This window comes from Opisthocomus hoazin, chromosome 6, assembly GCF_030867145.1.
Source record: "Opisthocomus hoazin isolate bOpiHoa1 chromosome 6, bOpiHoa1.hap1, whole genome shotgun sequence".
Taxonomy (NCBI): Eukaryota; Metazoa; Chordata; class Aves; order Opisthocomiformes; family Opisthocomidae; genus Opisthocomus; species Opisthocomus hoazin.
This window is the reverse complement of record NC_134419.1, coordinates 8829105-8848156: the sequence shown is the minus strand read 5'-3', so window position 1 is coordinate 8848156 and position 19052 is coordinate 8829105. Positions and strand designations below refer to the sequence as shown.

Here is a 19052-nt window from a genome sequence, read left to right as displayed (position 1 = left end):
GCTTTGCTGAAGCACTGTGCAGTGAAGACTGAAGGATTCTGTTTTTCACCATTTAAAGATGTATGATAACAACAAAGCTCTATGTTAAAATATTTAACTTGCAGAGAACGTATGGAAATTGTCTATTCAAGCTCAGCAGAGACATTAAATTACCAAGCTGTTCTAGGACAGTTGTGTGTGGAGAAAAGCCAGAAATGCTCCGAGATTGTAATGTTACTTACAAAGATTACAGCATGAGCCTGATTCAGAAGCTTTTTACACAGATCAGCATGGTGAGCAGCAAAATGTTACCATATCAATTTCTGCAAAACATACTGTGTGTGTACATATAGATATAAAATCAGGACTTATACACAGCACATTTCCTGCCACATTTTGAATGGCATCTGTTTGTTTAGTTTGCTGAAATATGAAAAATAATATTTAGCAACTACTGGTAACACAATGTTAACAAGATTTAAGAGTACAGCTCTGTCTGTCAAAATGCAGATAAAAGACAAATCCTTCTATCTCAGTGTTTTAATCAGTCAGATCAGGGGTTTTATGAATATGCAAATGTGACTGTTTATACACTATTTTCAGAGTGAAAGGAAACAAATTCAGTTTCATTATAGAAGTAATGACAGCTCTGTCCTCTAAGATTAATAATTAAAACCCTACACACATTAAAACGATAGTGCTCCTTCCTCCTACCCCCTGAAGATTTTACTTTTCTATTTTTTTTAATACCCCTTTCTCTTATAATTGTTTGTCCCTCTAATTGGAATCATTAATAATTAATACCAGTTCAGGGATATGTTATCTTTAGAACAAGAATTGTATTTAAACGACAAAAGGGTTAAAAAAAAGCTTTCTTTTGTGATTTCTGTTTTTACTCTTCTCTGTAAGTTAATTCCTTTCCTCCAAGTTTTTTGCCACCATAGGGATCTCAATGGCCTGCTTAAATGCTGGAAGCCTTTTATTTAATCCAGTGCAGACTATACAAATGATTTCATTCTGATTTTCACAATATACGCTGCGATTCTTTTTAACGCCCCAGATAGGGTCAGCAGCCTCTGTAGGAACCGCAGCTTTCTTTTTCTGACACACACATGCTACAAGTTTATACCAACTTGAATCTTAGAGAAAAGATTAAGAATGTGCAACAAATGCACTATAAAGCCTAAGAATGCAAAAGGAAAAAAAAAAAAAAACAACAAGATTTCAGCCATCATTTTTTAATCTGATGATTTCTGAGTTGATATAGGAGTGGTTGAGTCATGCTTTCCAAATCTTCAGGACAGGCAACATTTCAGAGAAAGACTATAGCAAAGTGAGCAAAAGTTCAGCCTTATCGTTAACCCTCCTTCCTGCACCAGAAGAACTAGCATTTTTCACTCTCATGTGACCACTAGGAACTACACTGAGACTACTAAAACCCTTTTAATTTCAAGTCACAAAAGCAGACATTTTAAGAGAGTTTAAAAATAGGTAGGTTTTGTATGTTTTGCATTATTTTACAAAGAAAACCTATATTCTAATTCCAAAGACACATATTTCCTTCTGAACAGAAAAGTTCTTCCAGAAAGACAAATGGACAGAGTACTCTAAAAATCACATTTCTTCCATAAAGCTCTTTCAATTTCATCCTTTAATGTCTTCAAAGGTGAACTGATCCTACAGGGGATTTTAGTATTGCCTTGCATGTTGCAAAGGAAATATTTTCTGTGAAATTAAATTAGCACTTGTCTGTGTTTCACCATACAGGTACACTACCTCGTGTGTCATTGATAGCAGTAAAAACAATATGTGCACAGGTGTACTTTAGCAGGGATGCTGAATTATACTCTATAAGCATTTAAGGGTAGATGCTCATAATGAAGCCTGCTACTTGGCAAGCATGTCTATTACTTACCACACTGAGTCCTAGCAGTTCTCTGCAAAAGTAGTCCATGTTCCTCCTTTGTAGGTTGTCAAGATAGTGCTGAAGGCGAGTATAAGTGTAGGGGTAGCAGTAAGCGAATTGGTAAGTGTCATCCTCTCGGTCAAAGCAAAAAGCAAATGACATGACATAGTTCCTCCTGTGATCTGGACAGCGATAGTAATACACATTTTTCGAGGGTATTCTCTGCCTAAAAAACAAAACCAACATATATATACATTGACATATATATACGTTGATATAAGAAATCTGAACATTAAAAAAGGCTGCATGAAATTCGAGCTTCTTCTAAAGTAAATGAGGTGTAACAGCTTGAAAAGCTCAGAAGCGTGCGAGCCGATCCCAGAGCTTGCCTTTTGGAGCACTCATGTGGACAGCCTCCATGCCAGGGACCCATGCATGGCACAACTACTGTGCCAGTGCAGCTGTCGCCCCACCAGGACTGCAGCTCCATCCAGGTGCCCGAGCTGGCAGAGCCACCATAACAAGGGACAGCATCACACAACCAGAGAAACCCACTCCCAAGGCATGAAAATGGTGCACAGGCAGTTAAGCTATCCTCTACTTGACTATCAAGCTGGTGCAATCTCATACCACCACGTAAGCTGGAATGTGGCTACATCCCTTGATACGGGCCTAATTCGCCAGCACAGAGGCAAGGCGTAATGAACGAAGGAATGTCAATATAAGGCAACATTGGACAGAACTCTTACATCAAAATTCAGGACATCTTTATATTTTTATTATCCCTAACATCCTTAATAGTCCGGGGATATATCAACACCTAGCCAATCAACGGAAGAAAAGATAAATTCTTGAGATGAAAGAGAAAAAAAAAACCACCAAAGAAAACCCACAACCCTCCCCCAAAAAAAACCAAACAAAAAACTTCAGGCATGGAAAATAACCTGGTCCTAAATTAGAAAGCAAAGGAGAAAAGGGTATTTGGTCCTGTTCCAAATTGGATTGCTGCCCTCCTTGAGAGTTCTGGCTTATAGTGCTGATAAGATAAAAATGAATATACATGACAGTAAACAATTATAATAGAGACATTTATGTCATTGTTATCAAGCTAGTATCTGTTTAAGGAATAACAAATGTCTGCCTGACATCATTCACCCAACTGCAATTATTTTGTTATTTCTCAACAGAAATGAGTAACATTTCAGAGGTGGGCCAAACACTTGTTCTATGGACTACAGATGTTCGATATTTCTGTCTGTACACTTTTTTCATTTCATAGATGTATTTTCTACTTTTATTTAGACAGGAGATTCTCTAGTCATGCCACTCACTTGTAATTTGATGTAACTAGCTTACCAGTCATGTTTGGCAACAAAATACTACGGTCCTGCAGATTCTAACTTATTCAATTACGCAACATTATAAACAGGTCTCACCTAATGATTGCAGCAGATCTCAACTAAACTAGGATCCTGGTAAGGGAAAACATAATAATATTTACAGACATAGCAGTAGTAATGTGCCTCTTTGTAATAGTTCCGAGAAGCTGGTCTACTGCAGAGCATCAGTTTTGGCCTTTCATTCCTAATACGAAATAGAGGACAAAACCTTCTCATTATGCAGAATTACATGTTTGCCAATTAGCAGCAGTTAAGGAGTCTGATCAGCAAGACTCAAGAACTACAAAGAGAAACACAAAAGAATTGAGATGTTCTTGAAAAAGTACAATAAAGAGCCAGTGATGCAGTTAATTAGACTTGAAATAATAATTTATTTGCCCCTTTTATTGCCCTGGTTCTTGAACATTCAGGGCTTCAAGAATTTACTTCAGTATTTTGGTAAAATAAGGCATTTGCTTAGCACCAAGATCTGAAAACGATTTTTAAGCCACATATGTGAAAGACAGAAAAACATTTGTTCTAATTTTTTTTTAAAGTATCAGTAGGGGAAAAATGCCACCAGCCGTCTGCATGCAGTACCCTAACCTAATAGGTTTCTCTAGTATCTTAACATATTTCTATCATTCACCGTTACTCTGGAGTGCTATAGGACATCCCTCATTTGATCTCAAATCAAGCAGATGATATGGCAGTGGGTAAATGTATTCTAGCTCCCAGTCCTCAAATCTTAATGCAAGTTTAAACAGTATGTTGCTGAGTTGTTGAACTTTATTTGTTTCCAAATTAGCATGGGAGAAATAATAAAGGACAAGCCTCACTTTATGCTATAAAAATTTGATGTAAAATGAGACCAATAGGAGGAAATTCAGGACTTTAGAAAGGCTAATGCTAATTGAAATTCATCTGCTGATAGTTAATGTTTAAATGACATAGTTCTCCTTGGTTCAATAACTTTCTACTTTCAAGCAAGTTGAAGACAACTTTGTTAATGTATTAAAGGCACTTTTGATATTTCATTCCCTTTCCCCTTCATTATAGAAGCCAAGCATCTGTTTTATTATCCACTTTGACACATCACTTTATGGCTGCATTTGGCTATTATGGCTAATCTCGATGTCTAGGACATCTGGTATTGACATTTCACTATCTGGTGTCTGACACAGCAGCAGAAACCATCCTCAGTTCCTAGGTTTAAATTCACCCTCTCAGGGCAGAAAGTGCCCAAACTCTTAATTCAAACCATCTCTTCCAAAAATAATTATAATAGTACTCCTGTCACTGCTAATCTATTTTTATCTCTCCTAGCACTTTGTCACTGCTAATCTATTTGTGAGTCATATAGAGAAAGAGAGTTAGCGTTTAGATACCAACAACACATCTTCACACACAGGAGCCTAATCAGATTGAGATCTTATCAGGGAATTAAAGAAAAAAAAAGAAAAAAAGGGAAAGAAAAAGAAAGAAAAGAGACACAGTGCTAGATCTCACCAACTGAGTTTTTGATAACGAAAAGACATTGCTCAGTTCTTGAATTAACCTTTGTGTCCTAGACGCACTATTGTTTACTCTTTCCCTTTTTTGTTCTATGCCTTCTGGAAAAGGACACCCACACACTGTGGCAGCAGCTGCTCCTATTAATTTAAAGCTATTACAAAAATTAAAATTAAACCCAATTACTTTGGCTGGTTTATAGCTGGGGAACAGCTTAGTCTGATTGTTCCCTCTGGTTATGGACAAAAACAATATTCCTACCTACAGGCAGCTGCCAGTGGAATACTAATGCACCTAGGGCCTGGCAGGGACAGATTCAGAATGCAAAGTCTAAATGCATTTCTTACTAGAGAAAAATATCTTATCATGGATCTGCAGAAATGCGCCAACTTCTTACACTGTAAGTCACAATGAAGCTGATTTGTAGTTACAGGTAGGAAAGCAAAATGATGGTAGAAAGCATAATGCTCAGATTTGTCATTTTGCATTTCCAGGCAGATCTCACTAAGAAATGCACCCCGCTAATTGATACACCACTGCCTGGATTTTGGTGCTTCCTAATGGTTATTAAAAGGAGAACCACCCCAATTCTAAGCACAGCCAGACACCATTACATGCAAGCAACTAATTTCCAGTCTGATTTTAGAAATATATTTACAGAAATGAAGCTTGATATTTTACACCATTTTGAAACAAATTCAGGCTGCCTAGTCTTAAATGCGAAATTCTGTCAAAAGAAGACAGAAGCACAGAAATTAAGATTTTCTCACTATTTTGACTCCCATAGTCCAGTGCCAGTCAAAAGTTTGAGCCAGTGGGCTTGAATGTCTTCTTCTATCTGACAAGGCAGCATTCCCAACCGAACAGATTTGTACTCCAAGTGTGCGTGTAAGCTTACTTGTCTGTTCCTATATGTTTGCTACATTGCAGTCTGGAGTCAGGACATTTACCCTGTTTTAGTAGCATCCAATAAGATCAAATTTGTCAGTTTACAAAAACAAACAAACAAACAAACACCCCACAAAATAAACCACCAACCCTGGAGTCCTCATTCAGTCTCAAAAACCTGAAAACTTCAAAGGCCTCCAGATTTTACTCTTCTACTACAACAGGCAGTGAGGGGTATTACACATTACTGAGCTTCAAAAATTTTATCCTAAATATCAAACATAGTTTTGATTTCAACTCTAGTAATTTTGATCTTAAAGGCAAATTTTATTATCTGTTCTGCTTTATTTTCTCTGCTATCTTATTTCCCTTTGAAATTTGGGAGTTAATCAAGACTTTGAGGAACAAATACGGGAGGAGGGGGTGCTGCTATGTGACATCTCTTCTTTAAGTTTTAAATACAAATCCTTTTGTGGTACCACAACACAAATAACTAGAAAAAAAACAATTGTTGGACCACTTTTCCCCCCGCTATTACATGACCAAAGTAGACAGGTCTTGCCCAACCAGATTCCCAATGACTTTAATGAGCAGCCTAAACAGTTTTTGGACTGCTTTTAATATGGCACTTGTGAAGTAATTATCCAGTTCCTTGCCTCTACAGGATTGGGTTAGACATATCACGGTCACTCAACTTCAAGTAAAATGATGATCTTTGGAGGAAAAACAAAAAGCTGCAGGTGCAGTAAAAGATCAATGGCCAAAATAAAGATTAAGTAATCTGACTTGTAGAGAAATGCTCAAGTGAATCAGATTGCAATGTAGTGTTAGCTGTGGTGACACACTGTGGTGATCATTTTCAACTGCCGTCAATTAGCAGATGTAGGGCTACAACTTAACAATTTTACAAATATCCCAGCTTGAGTATATAATTCAAAGGAGTGGGGCCGAGTCACAATCTCAGAGGAAACCAAGCCTAAATATTAAAGACATTTGAAGCACAAAACCTGGTTCCAATTCAACTTTGGAAAATAATCTTCAGGTATTCACTGATGCTACCTAAAATACCAGATCTAGCTACTCCTTCTGAGTGTTCAAATTTTATTCTTAAAGCTGGATGTCCCTATTTATTAACTGCAAGGAATCCAACAAACTCTGGAGAAAATACAAGGAAGTTACCCATGCACCGCAAACTCCTCTTCTGGGAGGCAGCCCTTTCAAATTGAAGGCCTTACTGACTTGTTTCTCTGTTAGTCTAAGCCATTATTTCTCTTTTTGCTTATTCTTGTTGACAAGTGGAGCTGACCATCTTCAAAATTCCTAGCTTACTTGTGACAAAATAAGTTTTTAGGGTTTTTTCTTGCACATAATTTTATATTTGATTCACAGAGCATGGAGTGACAGTGAATATGTCACATGGTGTTAAATATTTTTCACAGACCACTGAATGGGTTTTGGCACAGCTAACTCAGTTTCAGACACTGCAAAATAAGTCCTGCTTTTATTCTTCTTAATATGTATTAGAATATTCTCCAAATATTTTTATAACTTTTAACAGTCTACTATGCACCTCAAGGTGTTCCACATTTACAAATACCTCTTTTCTTCTTAAGTATAAAAATCAAAATATTGTGTAATTCAATGACTTTCATAAAAATCAGGAAATCTAGATATTAGGCATACAGCCTTCGAGGGTTAATGTTAATTGAAATAAAGTAATTTCTATAAAGATTACTAGGGAATTCAAACAAAAATGGACTGTACAAAGATCACTCATAAAATCTCTGAATTCTTTACAATTTCAAGGGGAAAACACTGAGGTTTTTACTATTTTCTCTTAAAACTTAATTGAATAATTAAGCAATGAGTAGGCACATTTAATTTTTTTTTAAAACTACTGCATTTTAAGTGCTTGTAATAAACATGGTAAAACTTCATATGTATTCAGTACCTGCATTGCTGGTAGTCTAACCTGGTATACTTTTTTTTCTGAGACCTAAACATCAGACAATCACTCCCATGAGCTGGTATTAAGATAGAGGAAATATCCTGAGAGTACACTATTATTGTTTCAGAACTTGAAAGGCAAAACTTTAGAAAAAGATTTGCATGAGCTAATGCTAGTCCCCCATGTTTCCTAAATTCCTAAGGAGAAGACTTAAGTTAAGAGGAGACTTGCTAAGAAAGGGTTCTGACAAAACTGTATCTTCAACATAATGCAGTGTTCTGACAAGGAAAATTCCGTGGTGAGGAGAAGCAATAAATAGTAAATAGCAGCGGGCAATGTCCTTTGTCCTGTGTTTGCAAAATACCTCACAGAAATGTGGTCATTGCCCACGGGCCAGTCTTCTAGGTCCCATGATAACACCAATAACAAAAGCATAATGAAACCATTCTCCCTAAATTCAGAGGCAATCAGTAGAAGTCATTATTTCTAAAAGTGACAAGAAGTGCTGAGGAAAGGGTGTACCCTGTGGGAAGCAGTGAAGCAGTATGGAAGGATCCCTACCAGCAGATCATGATTATGAGATCTAAAGCAATGCTGAAAACCTGTTCCTGGGTTCTGTTGACAGATATGAAATCATCATCCTTCATTTCACCAGAATAAGCATAACATTATGAAGTGGAGGGCTGCTAAATTATAAGCTGGCAAGAAATACTTTTTAAAATGACTGAATGACTTTTTAAGCAGCTTCATGTAAGACAGGACAACCTTGCATCCCCCAAATGGAGAAGTGTTGTTTCAGGTTCTCCAAACATCAATACGGTTTTGTGGGAGGAGGTTTCCTTCAGTGTTGTCCATCACTCATTCGTCTATCTGCCCCTAAACATAAAACGTGTTCACAGAGGTCCAGATTTGGGCACAGTGCCCTCTTTCAACGAAACACTTAAATATGCCTTAGAGGAACAGTCAGCTGGTAGCAAAATCCAAAATCTTTTGCCAGCAGCAGGTACAAGTGGGGTCTCCAGTGGACAAGCAGCCAATTTACCTTCTTTTCTCCCTCCTGACTACCATTATAACTAAAGCTGTACTCCCTCCTCCATCTTTTGTTTGTTCTGTCCAGTTGCTAAAGCTTACACCGCAGTGACTTGCCTCTGAAGCAGCAGTTTCAATACTGCAATTATTCTACAGAAACTCTCTTTTAAACTGCAGGGATAATGAATGGTGCTGATTTTTTCTGCTTTCAAAATATGATTTGCCTACTGACCACAGGTGTTCCAGCCATGTATTGCTTCAACAGCAATATGTCTATGCAGTGCTTATAAAGGAAAGAAGAAAGAGAGGAAGAAAAGCTGACTTTCCACAAAAATACTAGAACAAGAAAAGAAAACAAAGTTAGCCCTACATGCATCGTGATCCTCTGAAGACATCATGAATGAAAGAGAAGGATGCAGGAGCCAGCATTTCTGTCCTGAAATGCAGTTACTGGGGAAAAAAAACAAACACAGGGTCAAAAAAAAATTTTTTTTTAAATACTTAAATTGGCAAATGAGAATTTGTGACAAGAAGCAGTGGGTAAGGTCAGGAAAGAGAGAAGCAGCAGCGTCTCAGAACACACACCACTAAAGTTCCAAAGCTTGGAAAATGCAGAAAAGAAAACCAAGTGTTTTTGGAAGCAATTGAGAAAGAATAGCCACAAATACTTTCAAAAAGCAGAGATTTAAAAGAATTAAGTCAGCTTGAATAACGTTGTACTAGAAAAAGCTGAGGACAAGAAACACTCCACCTCAGCATATAAATCTGAAAACCACAGAGCAATGCTTGTCCTGGCTTTGACCTATACCAGACTCTCTGGCCATAAAAGAACAAGTCTACCAACAACTTCAGAAGACAGTTTGAATATACAGACATCAGGGAGAAAATAGAAGTATAAAAAACAGAAGAAAGTGTATCACTGACTGGATCAGAAAGGAAGATAGGTTAGAAGACTGAAAGAAGGAAACAGGACTAGCACACCACAAGCATACCAGCTTCAAATTGGCCAGAAACAAGGTAATGGAATGACTTAAGAATAAAAGACCTTTCAGGCCTTTCCCTTATTTATTATATGTGAAAAAAAAAAACCAAACCCGTGCTTGAGAGAATCGTATACTAGACAAATTTTAGGAAAGGCTGCTCGGTGAGAAGTAGTTTATTCCCATTCAGGATCTCTTCAGAATATGTTCATTCAATCAGATTTTTCTCCAACAGCCAGTTTAAAGGCATTCCAGAGAATTTCACTAAACAGTTTACATGCTACTATAGTATTTTAGTGTCCTCATGTCCATATTCAGCATTTTACTCCATTATTCTTTCCTGTTTCCACTATAATCTGATACACAATCCCTCCAGATTATGTTGACTGGGAAACACATACTTACAGGATCATACAGGCTATAAAACCGAGTCCTCGCAATGTTTGGAGCACATGTTGGCCTGGGAATGTGGGACCAACCTCAATCCCAAGTTCAAGTCCCTGAACTGCACTACCAGTAGACCACTGGGTCAGCTCTAATAGCCTCTTAGCCTCAATTACCTAATTAGCCTTTTCTTCACTCTCCTCTTCTCCCTTTCCCATCTGTTCATCTATTCCCACCACTCCCTGTTCTTCTGCAAGAATAATTTTTATAATCTATTTTAACTTCATTTAGGTTAGTCTTAGGTGACTTCTCCTCTATGCAAGAATAATTTATAAGTCTCATAAGCGCCCCAACTTGAGGAATTATTTCAGTAACATCTGAATTCTGAAACCTGTGTTTTAATTGTTGATGATTTCAAAGTCCAAATACAAAGTTGAGATGGTTAATTTATGTCATTTTGATATGAATTTTAGTTAACTACAAAAGGAAGGAGAATGGATATGAAATAGATTTTTACCAGTTGTAGCTCGGTTGATACTGAGCTGTCCTTAGTTAGATCTGAAACCCTCTGGAAGCTTTAGCCTTCCCAATGTATATTATTCCTGATAAAGCTCAGGGCATCTCTGATAGTAGATGATGTATGAGCAGGATAAAGACAAAAGAAAACAGGAAATTGTCATCATGGATCAGACTTTGTTAGCTGGGCAGACTTACCCATAATATTATGCTTTATCCTATCCTCTGTCTCCGTGCAATGAAGACGGAGTTCAGTAACTCATCTTTAATGTCCCATTTCTTACGCCTTCTAGCACCTTGTTCACTTTTTCTGCCATAACAGCATCTCAAATGGCTTCTCTTATGGAACCGCCAACAGCAATGTTCAGGTTTTATCCCTTCAGTTAGACGATAAGATTTTTGTGTGGTTTTCTCCACATATTAACTTCTCATTTATCAGGACTGAACCTTCTTTATCCATCTGAGTAATTTGTTTAGATCACTCAGAAGTTTCTAACAGTGTGCTACAGGCTTAAATTACTTAAGTAATTACATCATTTGTAAGTGTTACCACCTAATCCTTCACCTCTCTCCCCAGATGATTAATAAATATATTTAGCATATGACCTGATAGGTAACTTTAAGGAACACAGCTGCTAGCCTTTTACTGTGATGAAAACTGACCACTTAGCCCTCTGCCTTTTTGGTTCTTTGTCAGTTTTTGATCTATGATGGTACTTGCCCTGTCACCATATGTGACTACTTAGCTTTTGTAGCAGTGTCTTGCAACAGACTTTGTCACAAGCTTTTAAAAAGCCAAAATACATTATGTCAGGCAGCTTGCCTCATAAGCCTGGTAGCTGAAACCTAAAGGTGGGCAAATTTTCCCAGGAATTCCCAAGGGGAAAGGGCGGCATCCGATGGAGTCGAGGGGAGATAAACAGAAAAGACTGGTGAGAAAGCCAGAAACACCTTCCTTTAGCACACATTGCAATTGTATTTTTTAAAGACTTTTCTGCTACAAAGGGAGTTACTTCATCATGTGGAGAAAATGTGTGGAAATCTAGGCCAACTAACTCTGTCCAAGAGAGTCAATCCAGGAATAGCATTTAGCACCAAAATACAAAGTTTACACCTCAAAAAAAAAAAAAAAAGAAAAAAAAAAAAAAGAAAAGAAAAAAGAAGACTTCAGTTAAATCCTTTTGCAAGATGTGGGAGCACCAGAAGCTGCTTACACCTCTTCTACAAACTGAGAGCCTACAGCCAGTTCTCAGCACCGTGGTTACTCTTCCAAGGGCTGAAACAACACAACCTATCAGCAGAGGGGTGGGAGCTACTGGGAACGAACAGTGGGTGAGAGCGCCTGAGACTACAGAGCACCCGGAGTGCATCGCGTCAGATTAGCATAGCCTCAGCTTGGCTTCACTAACCAGCAATACTTGCTAATCTCAAACTGTGAATGAAAGTAGGTGAAAACAACCTAGTGACCTTGCTAGATGAAAAGACTATTGTTAAAATTATACCTCAGGAATTGTTATTGCTACTCTGAGCATCTAGCTGGTCAGACTTCTCTCCCTTTTATGAAAACATTGTTTGTTTTACCATCTAACTCCTTTTTGTGAGCAGGGAGGCCCTGGTTTTGATTCTCTCTCTGAGCACCAGTAAGCCCAGGACTGGTTTCTCAGAAAGTGATGATGTCAGCACATTTGCAGTGACCCCCTTACGTTCAGACCTAGCCCTTGTTGCTGTCAGTCAAGTCCAGGGAGAAAGGGTTATCTTATCCTTTTTATTCTCCTCTCTTTCCCACGTGGCTGTGACCAGGCACTGTCAGAGACAGGGTGCTGGGCTAGAGGGACTTTAGGTCTGATCCAGTATGGCCATTCCTATTTCTTTTTATGGGCACATTCACAGAGTTCTAAGCAATATAGGGAGACATTATTTTTCTTTGCTGAAGCTGTTCTCATTAAAGTCTCTCACATCACAATCTTCCAGGTGTTTTATTATTCCCTTTTAAATTCTTGTTTCGACCATTTGCAATGTGCAGATGTAATGCTTACTGGTCTAAATATAGGATAAAGCCCTGATACTTGAGAACCTTCTGGAACAGAGTTTGGTTTTAATGAGAGTGCATATCTTTGTTAGCAGTTCAGTTAATTCATTCCTAAGATTCTTCAGAATTCTTTGATACATAAATCATGTGGGGCTGATGATTTACTGCTTTTTAATTAATCAATTTGCCCCATCTTCTCAATCTCTGGTAGCGCCTCATCTTTATTCCCAGAAAAGAACAGGTCTAAGATAGATACCTCCAAAACCTTGTTTGCTATAAAGACTGATTTATGATGTAGAACCACCTGATATCTTCGCATGAAAGCACAGAGTTTTAAAACATGTACAAGATGCAAGTATGTGAGGGCAAATAATTTAAATTCAGCATTGCAAACTTTCTATTTTTTCCCCAGGCTACACATCTTGCACATACACAAGTTTTATTCTCCATTCTCCTTCATGAGCTCCTTGGTATTCCCTCCTTCCAACTTCCTCTGTTAAAAAACTACTTTACAACATCCCCCTATTCTTGGAGTGTCACAGAGTAACTATCTCCAAGCACGCTCACATTTCTCCTGCTACAGGGAGAGTCTGTATGTCTCCCATTCATACCCCATACCAGCACATGGCTTGTTGTTGGCAATGGTGATACTGCATTTCCAGAGCTAAACTTGCATTGTGCTGTGCAGACCTGCTTTCGAGTCCTGCAGTTACCCCTTTCAGAGACAGCACTCAGAGCTGTCATATTAAACAGGGGGGGGGGAGGGAAGGGTTGGAAGAGAAGCCTGGAAGGAAGAGTCTCAGTTTCATTAGCTAAAAGGGGAACAACAAATATGGCAATCCCCTCTCTTGAAAGATGAATGTGAACACACATGTGCAACAAGACTTCAACACTCTGGCTCACAAACCAAGAGCTACAGCTTTGCATACACCCTGGTCCCCCAGCTCTGACACATGTTGATCTCAATTCCTTCCCCCCACTGAGCCCAGCTCCAAGAAATAAAACCACATAGATGGCCACCTAGACATTAAAATTCTTATTTTAATGAGGAATAAAAATCTAATATTTTCTCATTATTTAAATTCTTCATTATCTTATTCACAGTGGTCTTTTTGCCAGATGATACTGGTTCAGAAATAATCTATGCAGGCTTTCCTCCTGAGGTAATACAGAGGAACCCAACGCAAAGGTGCTGGCCTCAGTCTACAGGGGAAAAAAAAACACAATTGCCTCCTTCGTTCTTTTCAAACATTCCTACTTGCTGACCCACAGAGTAGTATTGATCTAAGAAGAGACTAAGTATCCTGCCCTCTCGGTCACTTCTTATTTGCAATACACAGAAACATGCAAGCAGAGGGAAAAAGCTATGAGCAGAGGGACGAGGCAGCCAGAAGCAATTGTACACACATGGGATTTCTCATCCTAAACACAAGTTAAAAAAATGAGATGCTGCAATGGTTGGTGCTGTTGAAGACTGGAGAAAATGAAAAATGGTATGTGTTGCACTAATCTTGTTTTTCCAAACTGTACGCGTGATATCAACCAGGCCACTCCAATTTTTCACAATAATAGTTCCAGCATCATTTTTCTTGATAGCCCTTTAAAAAAAGTATTCATTTTAGGAAAAGTCTGTGGTTTGTTTTTTTTTCCTCTATCTGAACAGTCAGTGTCACAAAATGGAGCAACTGCAATCCTTATGCATATTTTAAAGTACTGTTCCATTTCACCCTGCTGAGTTTGTTTAGACTGCAAGAGCATTACCTCCTTTACCCTCTTCTGCAGTATAACTAGACATGATGGTGAGGGGAAGGGAAATGGAGGATACATTTTGTTAGATTACACAAAGTTTTATTGAGCCCTGAAAGACTCTTCACATTCTCTTGCTACTAAAGGTAATGACAAAGTTCTAGACACTTTCCTTCCTCTTTAGACAGTTATAAAACATAGTGAGAGAATATACACACTGTTCACAGGTCAGCAAGGAGGCTGATACACCGTGAGAGCATGGTACGAACTGTAAATGCAACAACTCACAATACACAAGTCAGTGATCACCAATGCAATGCAGAACTTCACGTCTTGTCAACTAAAGTATTTTTTCAGTGTTCCCAGGGCATGATTTAAACAATAGAAGACCCTTCTCCCTCTTTGCCCCTCAAAGATTCTGAGCCGAATCTTCAGGATACTCTGGGAAGAGGTATGGAGATCTATATTAGGTAGTTTTTGCTACAGGTGACATACATGCACTTGCAAAAACTATGCCTTCATTGATTTCTAGGCATACACTGTAAGGCTCCAGAGAGGTTACTCTTAAAATCACTGTTCAAATGTTTGCACTTCCAGAGCCTAATCAATGAGATTATCTAAGCAGATGCTTCACTAGCTGCTAGTCCAGGCCCATAATCACATATTCCTAATACTGTGGAATACACGCACTTCAGATGAGGAAAAAGTAGGCAGGCTAAACCCTGAGAGTCTTAGGTCGCAGTCCTTAATGATAAAATTAAGAAAAGGAAATACAAAAATGATCCCAAGATGTTTGGACAGCCTTCTGTGTTTCTCAATATTTCCTGCACTGATAAGCACTAACTGTAAATTGTAATTTAAACATGAAGTCATACATAGAAGCCTTCACTGAAAAGTCTATGTAAACCAAAATTCCATCAATTCTATCAGCTTTGTCTTTAGGTTTTGCAAATGAAATATTAATAGGTAGCAGTAATGCTCCTCAGTTTGTTTCAGGCTGTTAAGCTACTGTTACCATCCGCAGGTTAAACCACCCTGCATACAAAATATTAACCTACAGAGAAGCGAGCAGCACTGTTTCAGCCTTTTACTTTTGTTTGAAGTAAGGTTTTCAGAGGATTACTTTGCATGTGTCTCAGGAACTTCTCTGTTTCACATTTCTGTAGGTTTGCCCCAAATGCTAACTTCCATTTTAGACAAGTAAGGCTTTGTAGAACTGGCACTCATGTTAAAAATAAGCACCTATATGGCAATAAGGCTGAGATTTTGAAAGAAAGCATCTAAAAATCTTATGAATAGTGTCAAGAACCAGTAATATTCCTGCTTGGATAATTAAAAAGATAGGTGCAAAGAAATGAAAGCAACATATGGGATACAAAAAGTTTTATAAGCAAATTGTCTTCAAAATGCTCCATATACTGTGTATTTCCAGGAAAATGACAGGACATGTGTCCATACACTTGTAGAAATATTTTGTAAGGGTATTCGACATATAATTCCTACAGCTATCAAGTTAAACACACAAACAGTGGAAATGTAGATTGTAATAACCTTAAATATTTAAAGGCTTTCAAGCAGGAGTCACAATTTCATATCTGTTGCTTTTTCAGGCTATACCATGTATCAAACATTGTCCCTCTGGTCTTTAAATAGGACAAGAATTTGCTGAAGTGTTATATATACGTATAAATGTGTGTTAGCTATCACGGCTAGCATTTTAGGAAATGTAGCCATGGAATACTGAAGTAAGATAAAAGGTAAGATATTTTCATTGCAATAATAGGGAAAATTTGATACACCTACACTTAATTAAAAAAATTACACTAAGCTATTACTTAGCATACTGTTAAAATGGGTTGAAAAGTTTGTAGAAGACTTTACATCAATCTCATTTTGCCTACAGTTGTACATTAGCTTAGCTTTAAGCAGATGCACAGTTCTGCTGAATGTGAACCACTGTTTTAAATAGGATTCATAAATTAGACTTAAGCATTAACACACAGGAAGGTAGATGCCATTTCCCATTCCATTAATGACTATAAATATGCAAGCATGGGAAAAATATATACTGAAAGGTCTTAAAAGTTAACAGCTAACTTTAAAAATGGAAGCTCATGTACTATATTAAAACATATGAAAACAGAAGAAAAAAATTCTATGTATTTTCATACACTATTTCTCTATATAAAACCATATATGTACTATTTTAAGTCCCACACCTCTAAAAATGAAATTGTAAACAAACTAAAAGCTCTCTAAATACATTTATCTGGATTAGAACTGGGAAGAAATATTATAAATGTTATGTCTTATAGCATTTTCAACTGAATTTGATCATGATCATATTCCTTTCTGAATCTCTGTCTCAGAAACATTAAACTTGATGTTCATTAACCATGAGGGCCTGGCTAGTTAAACCATTTACAGCAGATATAATACATGTTCCATACACAGTAATGCTAATGCAGATAATGTGAACCTGCAATATTCCTGCTCTCCAGATCACTGGAGTCTCCCATCGCGAGATGAGGGTGCCTGGTTTGTGTTTGTCCCATACTCACTGCAGGATGTGGACACATGTCCTCAAGGGAACAGGGTAAAAGGCCAAGCCATTCTCATAACTCTAGCAAACCAAATCTGAACACAACTTTAAATGACAGATCAGTTTACACAGTTGCTGCTCTCAAGCAGTTTCTAGCGCTCAGTTATTAGAATACAGTATGGCTTTAAATGACAAGACACAGCTATCTCGCAGACAGCCAGTACAAAAACTGCCTATCACTGTTATTATTTTAAAATTACTAGGATTAAATTCAAAACAGACAATGTAAATGGATACAGAAAAAAACCAAAAAGTATTATTTTAAATTGAAATTATGAACATTGAAAGGGAAATTAAATGACCTCAGGAAGAGCACACACCAACAATGACCCAGTGCTTTTGTTTCACAACTATCTATCCAGTACCTGACTGGCTGAAGGCTCTGATCTGTCAGATAAATGCACTGTAACTCACCAGCTACCCCACAAAACCCGCTGATAAGCTGAGAGCTGTTACAGCCGTACAGCGTCCCAGGATTTGCACAATCGGGGTAAGCTCCTCAAAACTGTGTAGGAGAAATCCAAAACGAGACCTAAGGAAAGGCTTATAAATGCAAAATTTCATACCTCCTGAATGATGACACAACAAGATCTCTTCTCTCTGACAGTTGCCTGAGAGAGAGAGCTAATGGAGCTGGCAAATTCAAGAGAGATAAGAAAGGCAGAATAACATTGCCTATTGGAACAACAGATTGAGCTTGAAAAAGCAAACAAGTCCAGCCAGAAGAACTCATGGGTCTTAAAGCTTTCTGCTTTTCCCTACTTGACCAGTTTATTTTGTAAAATATGTTACCTTTAATCCATATCCACTTCAAGACGGAGCATACTTGTTACAGGTTAGCTATGCCTTTGATTCTTTCTCAGTCTCTCCCAAGCGAACACTTCTGAATGACTCCTCTTACATCTCCACTTTTCCCAGAGTCGTGTCTCATGATTTCCTCCCACTTCCATCCACCACTGTAACACATTCCATCCACAAAAAAAACAAAAACCTACCACAGTCTTCCTCTTGGAAGCCATGGCCGTAAGAGAAGTGCAATGACTTAGAACAGCATCCTAAAATCAGAAGCGTTATCTATTTACTCGAACCTCACAACCAGAGTAAAGACCTTATGTGTAGCTTAAAACTTGGCATATCCCTTAATTTGTCAGGGCACATCCCTCACTCGTTGTTCACTCTGGGACTATTGCTGCTTTGGATTTGAAGATTTTGACTCTCACTTCCCCCTCCCGAGCTGCAAGAACAGTACTTGAAAGGCCTCAAAAAAAATCATCCATGCATTTTTTTTCCTCTTGAAGGCAGAACATTATGAGCTAGCCAGCTGACCAAGGAAATATTAACAGAAAACTTTTAATTGACACTCATACTGACAGAGACCAGTGATTGCCATATCTGACTTCAGCACTTGCAAGCATTACTAAATAATATACTAATCCAACCCAAGCAAAGAGAAGTTTACATAATAGTAGTAAAATTAAAGTTCTCTTTCCTATATTCCACTGTGATTGGCAGCCTTGTACCCTGCAAATACTCATATGTTAGCATTTAAAACTTCTATACCATCTCAGAGAATGATCCTGTCTCTATCAATATCTCGCTGTATCTCACAAGCCTTTTAATATCAGTTTCAGGCATGTAAAGAATAATGAAAAGTTCAGAAATTTATTTTGATTTCCTGCAATATGCTACCCAACAGTTTTCTGTTGTGTTATATGACCTTTCTGCCTAGCTAGTGTTTTGCTATTGATTTTAATTACTCAGTTTAATTTACTGCATGCCAACACAAAGCTGTTTACTCCTACTTGCCAAAATGTTGTCGTAGTCTCCCAGAGGAGGGCAAAATGAGAAAACTGTACATGTTTTACAGTTACATGCTATTCATTATAAAGAATTTAATAGATTCACTTTATATAAATGTCACCGCTCTCACATGTAGCCACTAAACACACCAAAATAACATACAGGAAAGAAAATGCTATGTCAGTCAGAGGAGAAGCAGAATATAAAAGCCGTAATCTATGAAAGTCTTTGACTTGAAGCAGTTTAGATTTTCTGCTTTGCCATTCTTCTCCAAATAAGTTAGGGAGTTAGGACCATACATTCCCCTTCTGCATAAAGAAAAATCATGGAATGAAAAAAATGAATCCTAGAACC

General features: G+C 37.8%; 1 protein-coding gene across 3 annotated transcripts in view; it reads right to left on the bottom strand.

Moving 5' to 3' along the window:
- Positions 1 to 19052, bottom strand: part of LOC104334200 (AGBL carboxypeptidase 4) — a 1001604-nt gene that overhangs the window by 598830 nt on the left and 383722 nt on the right. For all 3 annotated transcript variants that reach the window (XM_075424527.1, XM_075424528.1, XM_075424529.1), the window contains one exon: positions 1895 to 2111. In XM_075424527.1, coding sequence (XP_075280642.1) covers positions 1895 to 2111 — 217 coding nt within the window. The remainder of the gene's footprint in view (positions 1 to 1894; positions 2112 to 19052) is intronic.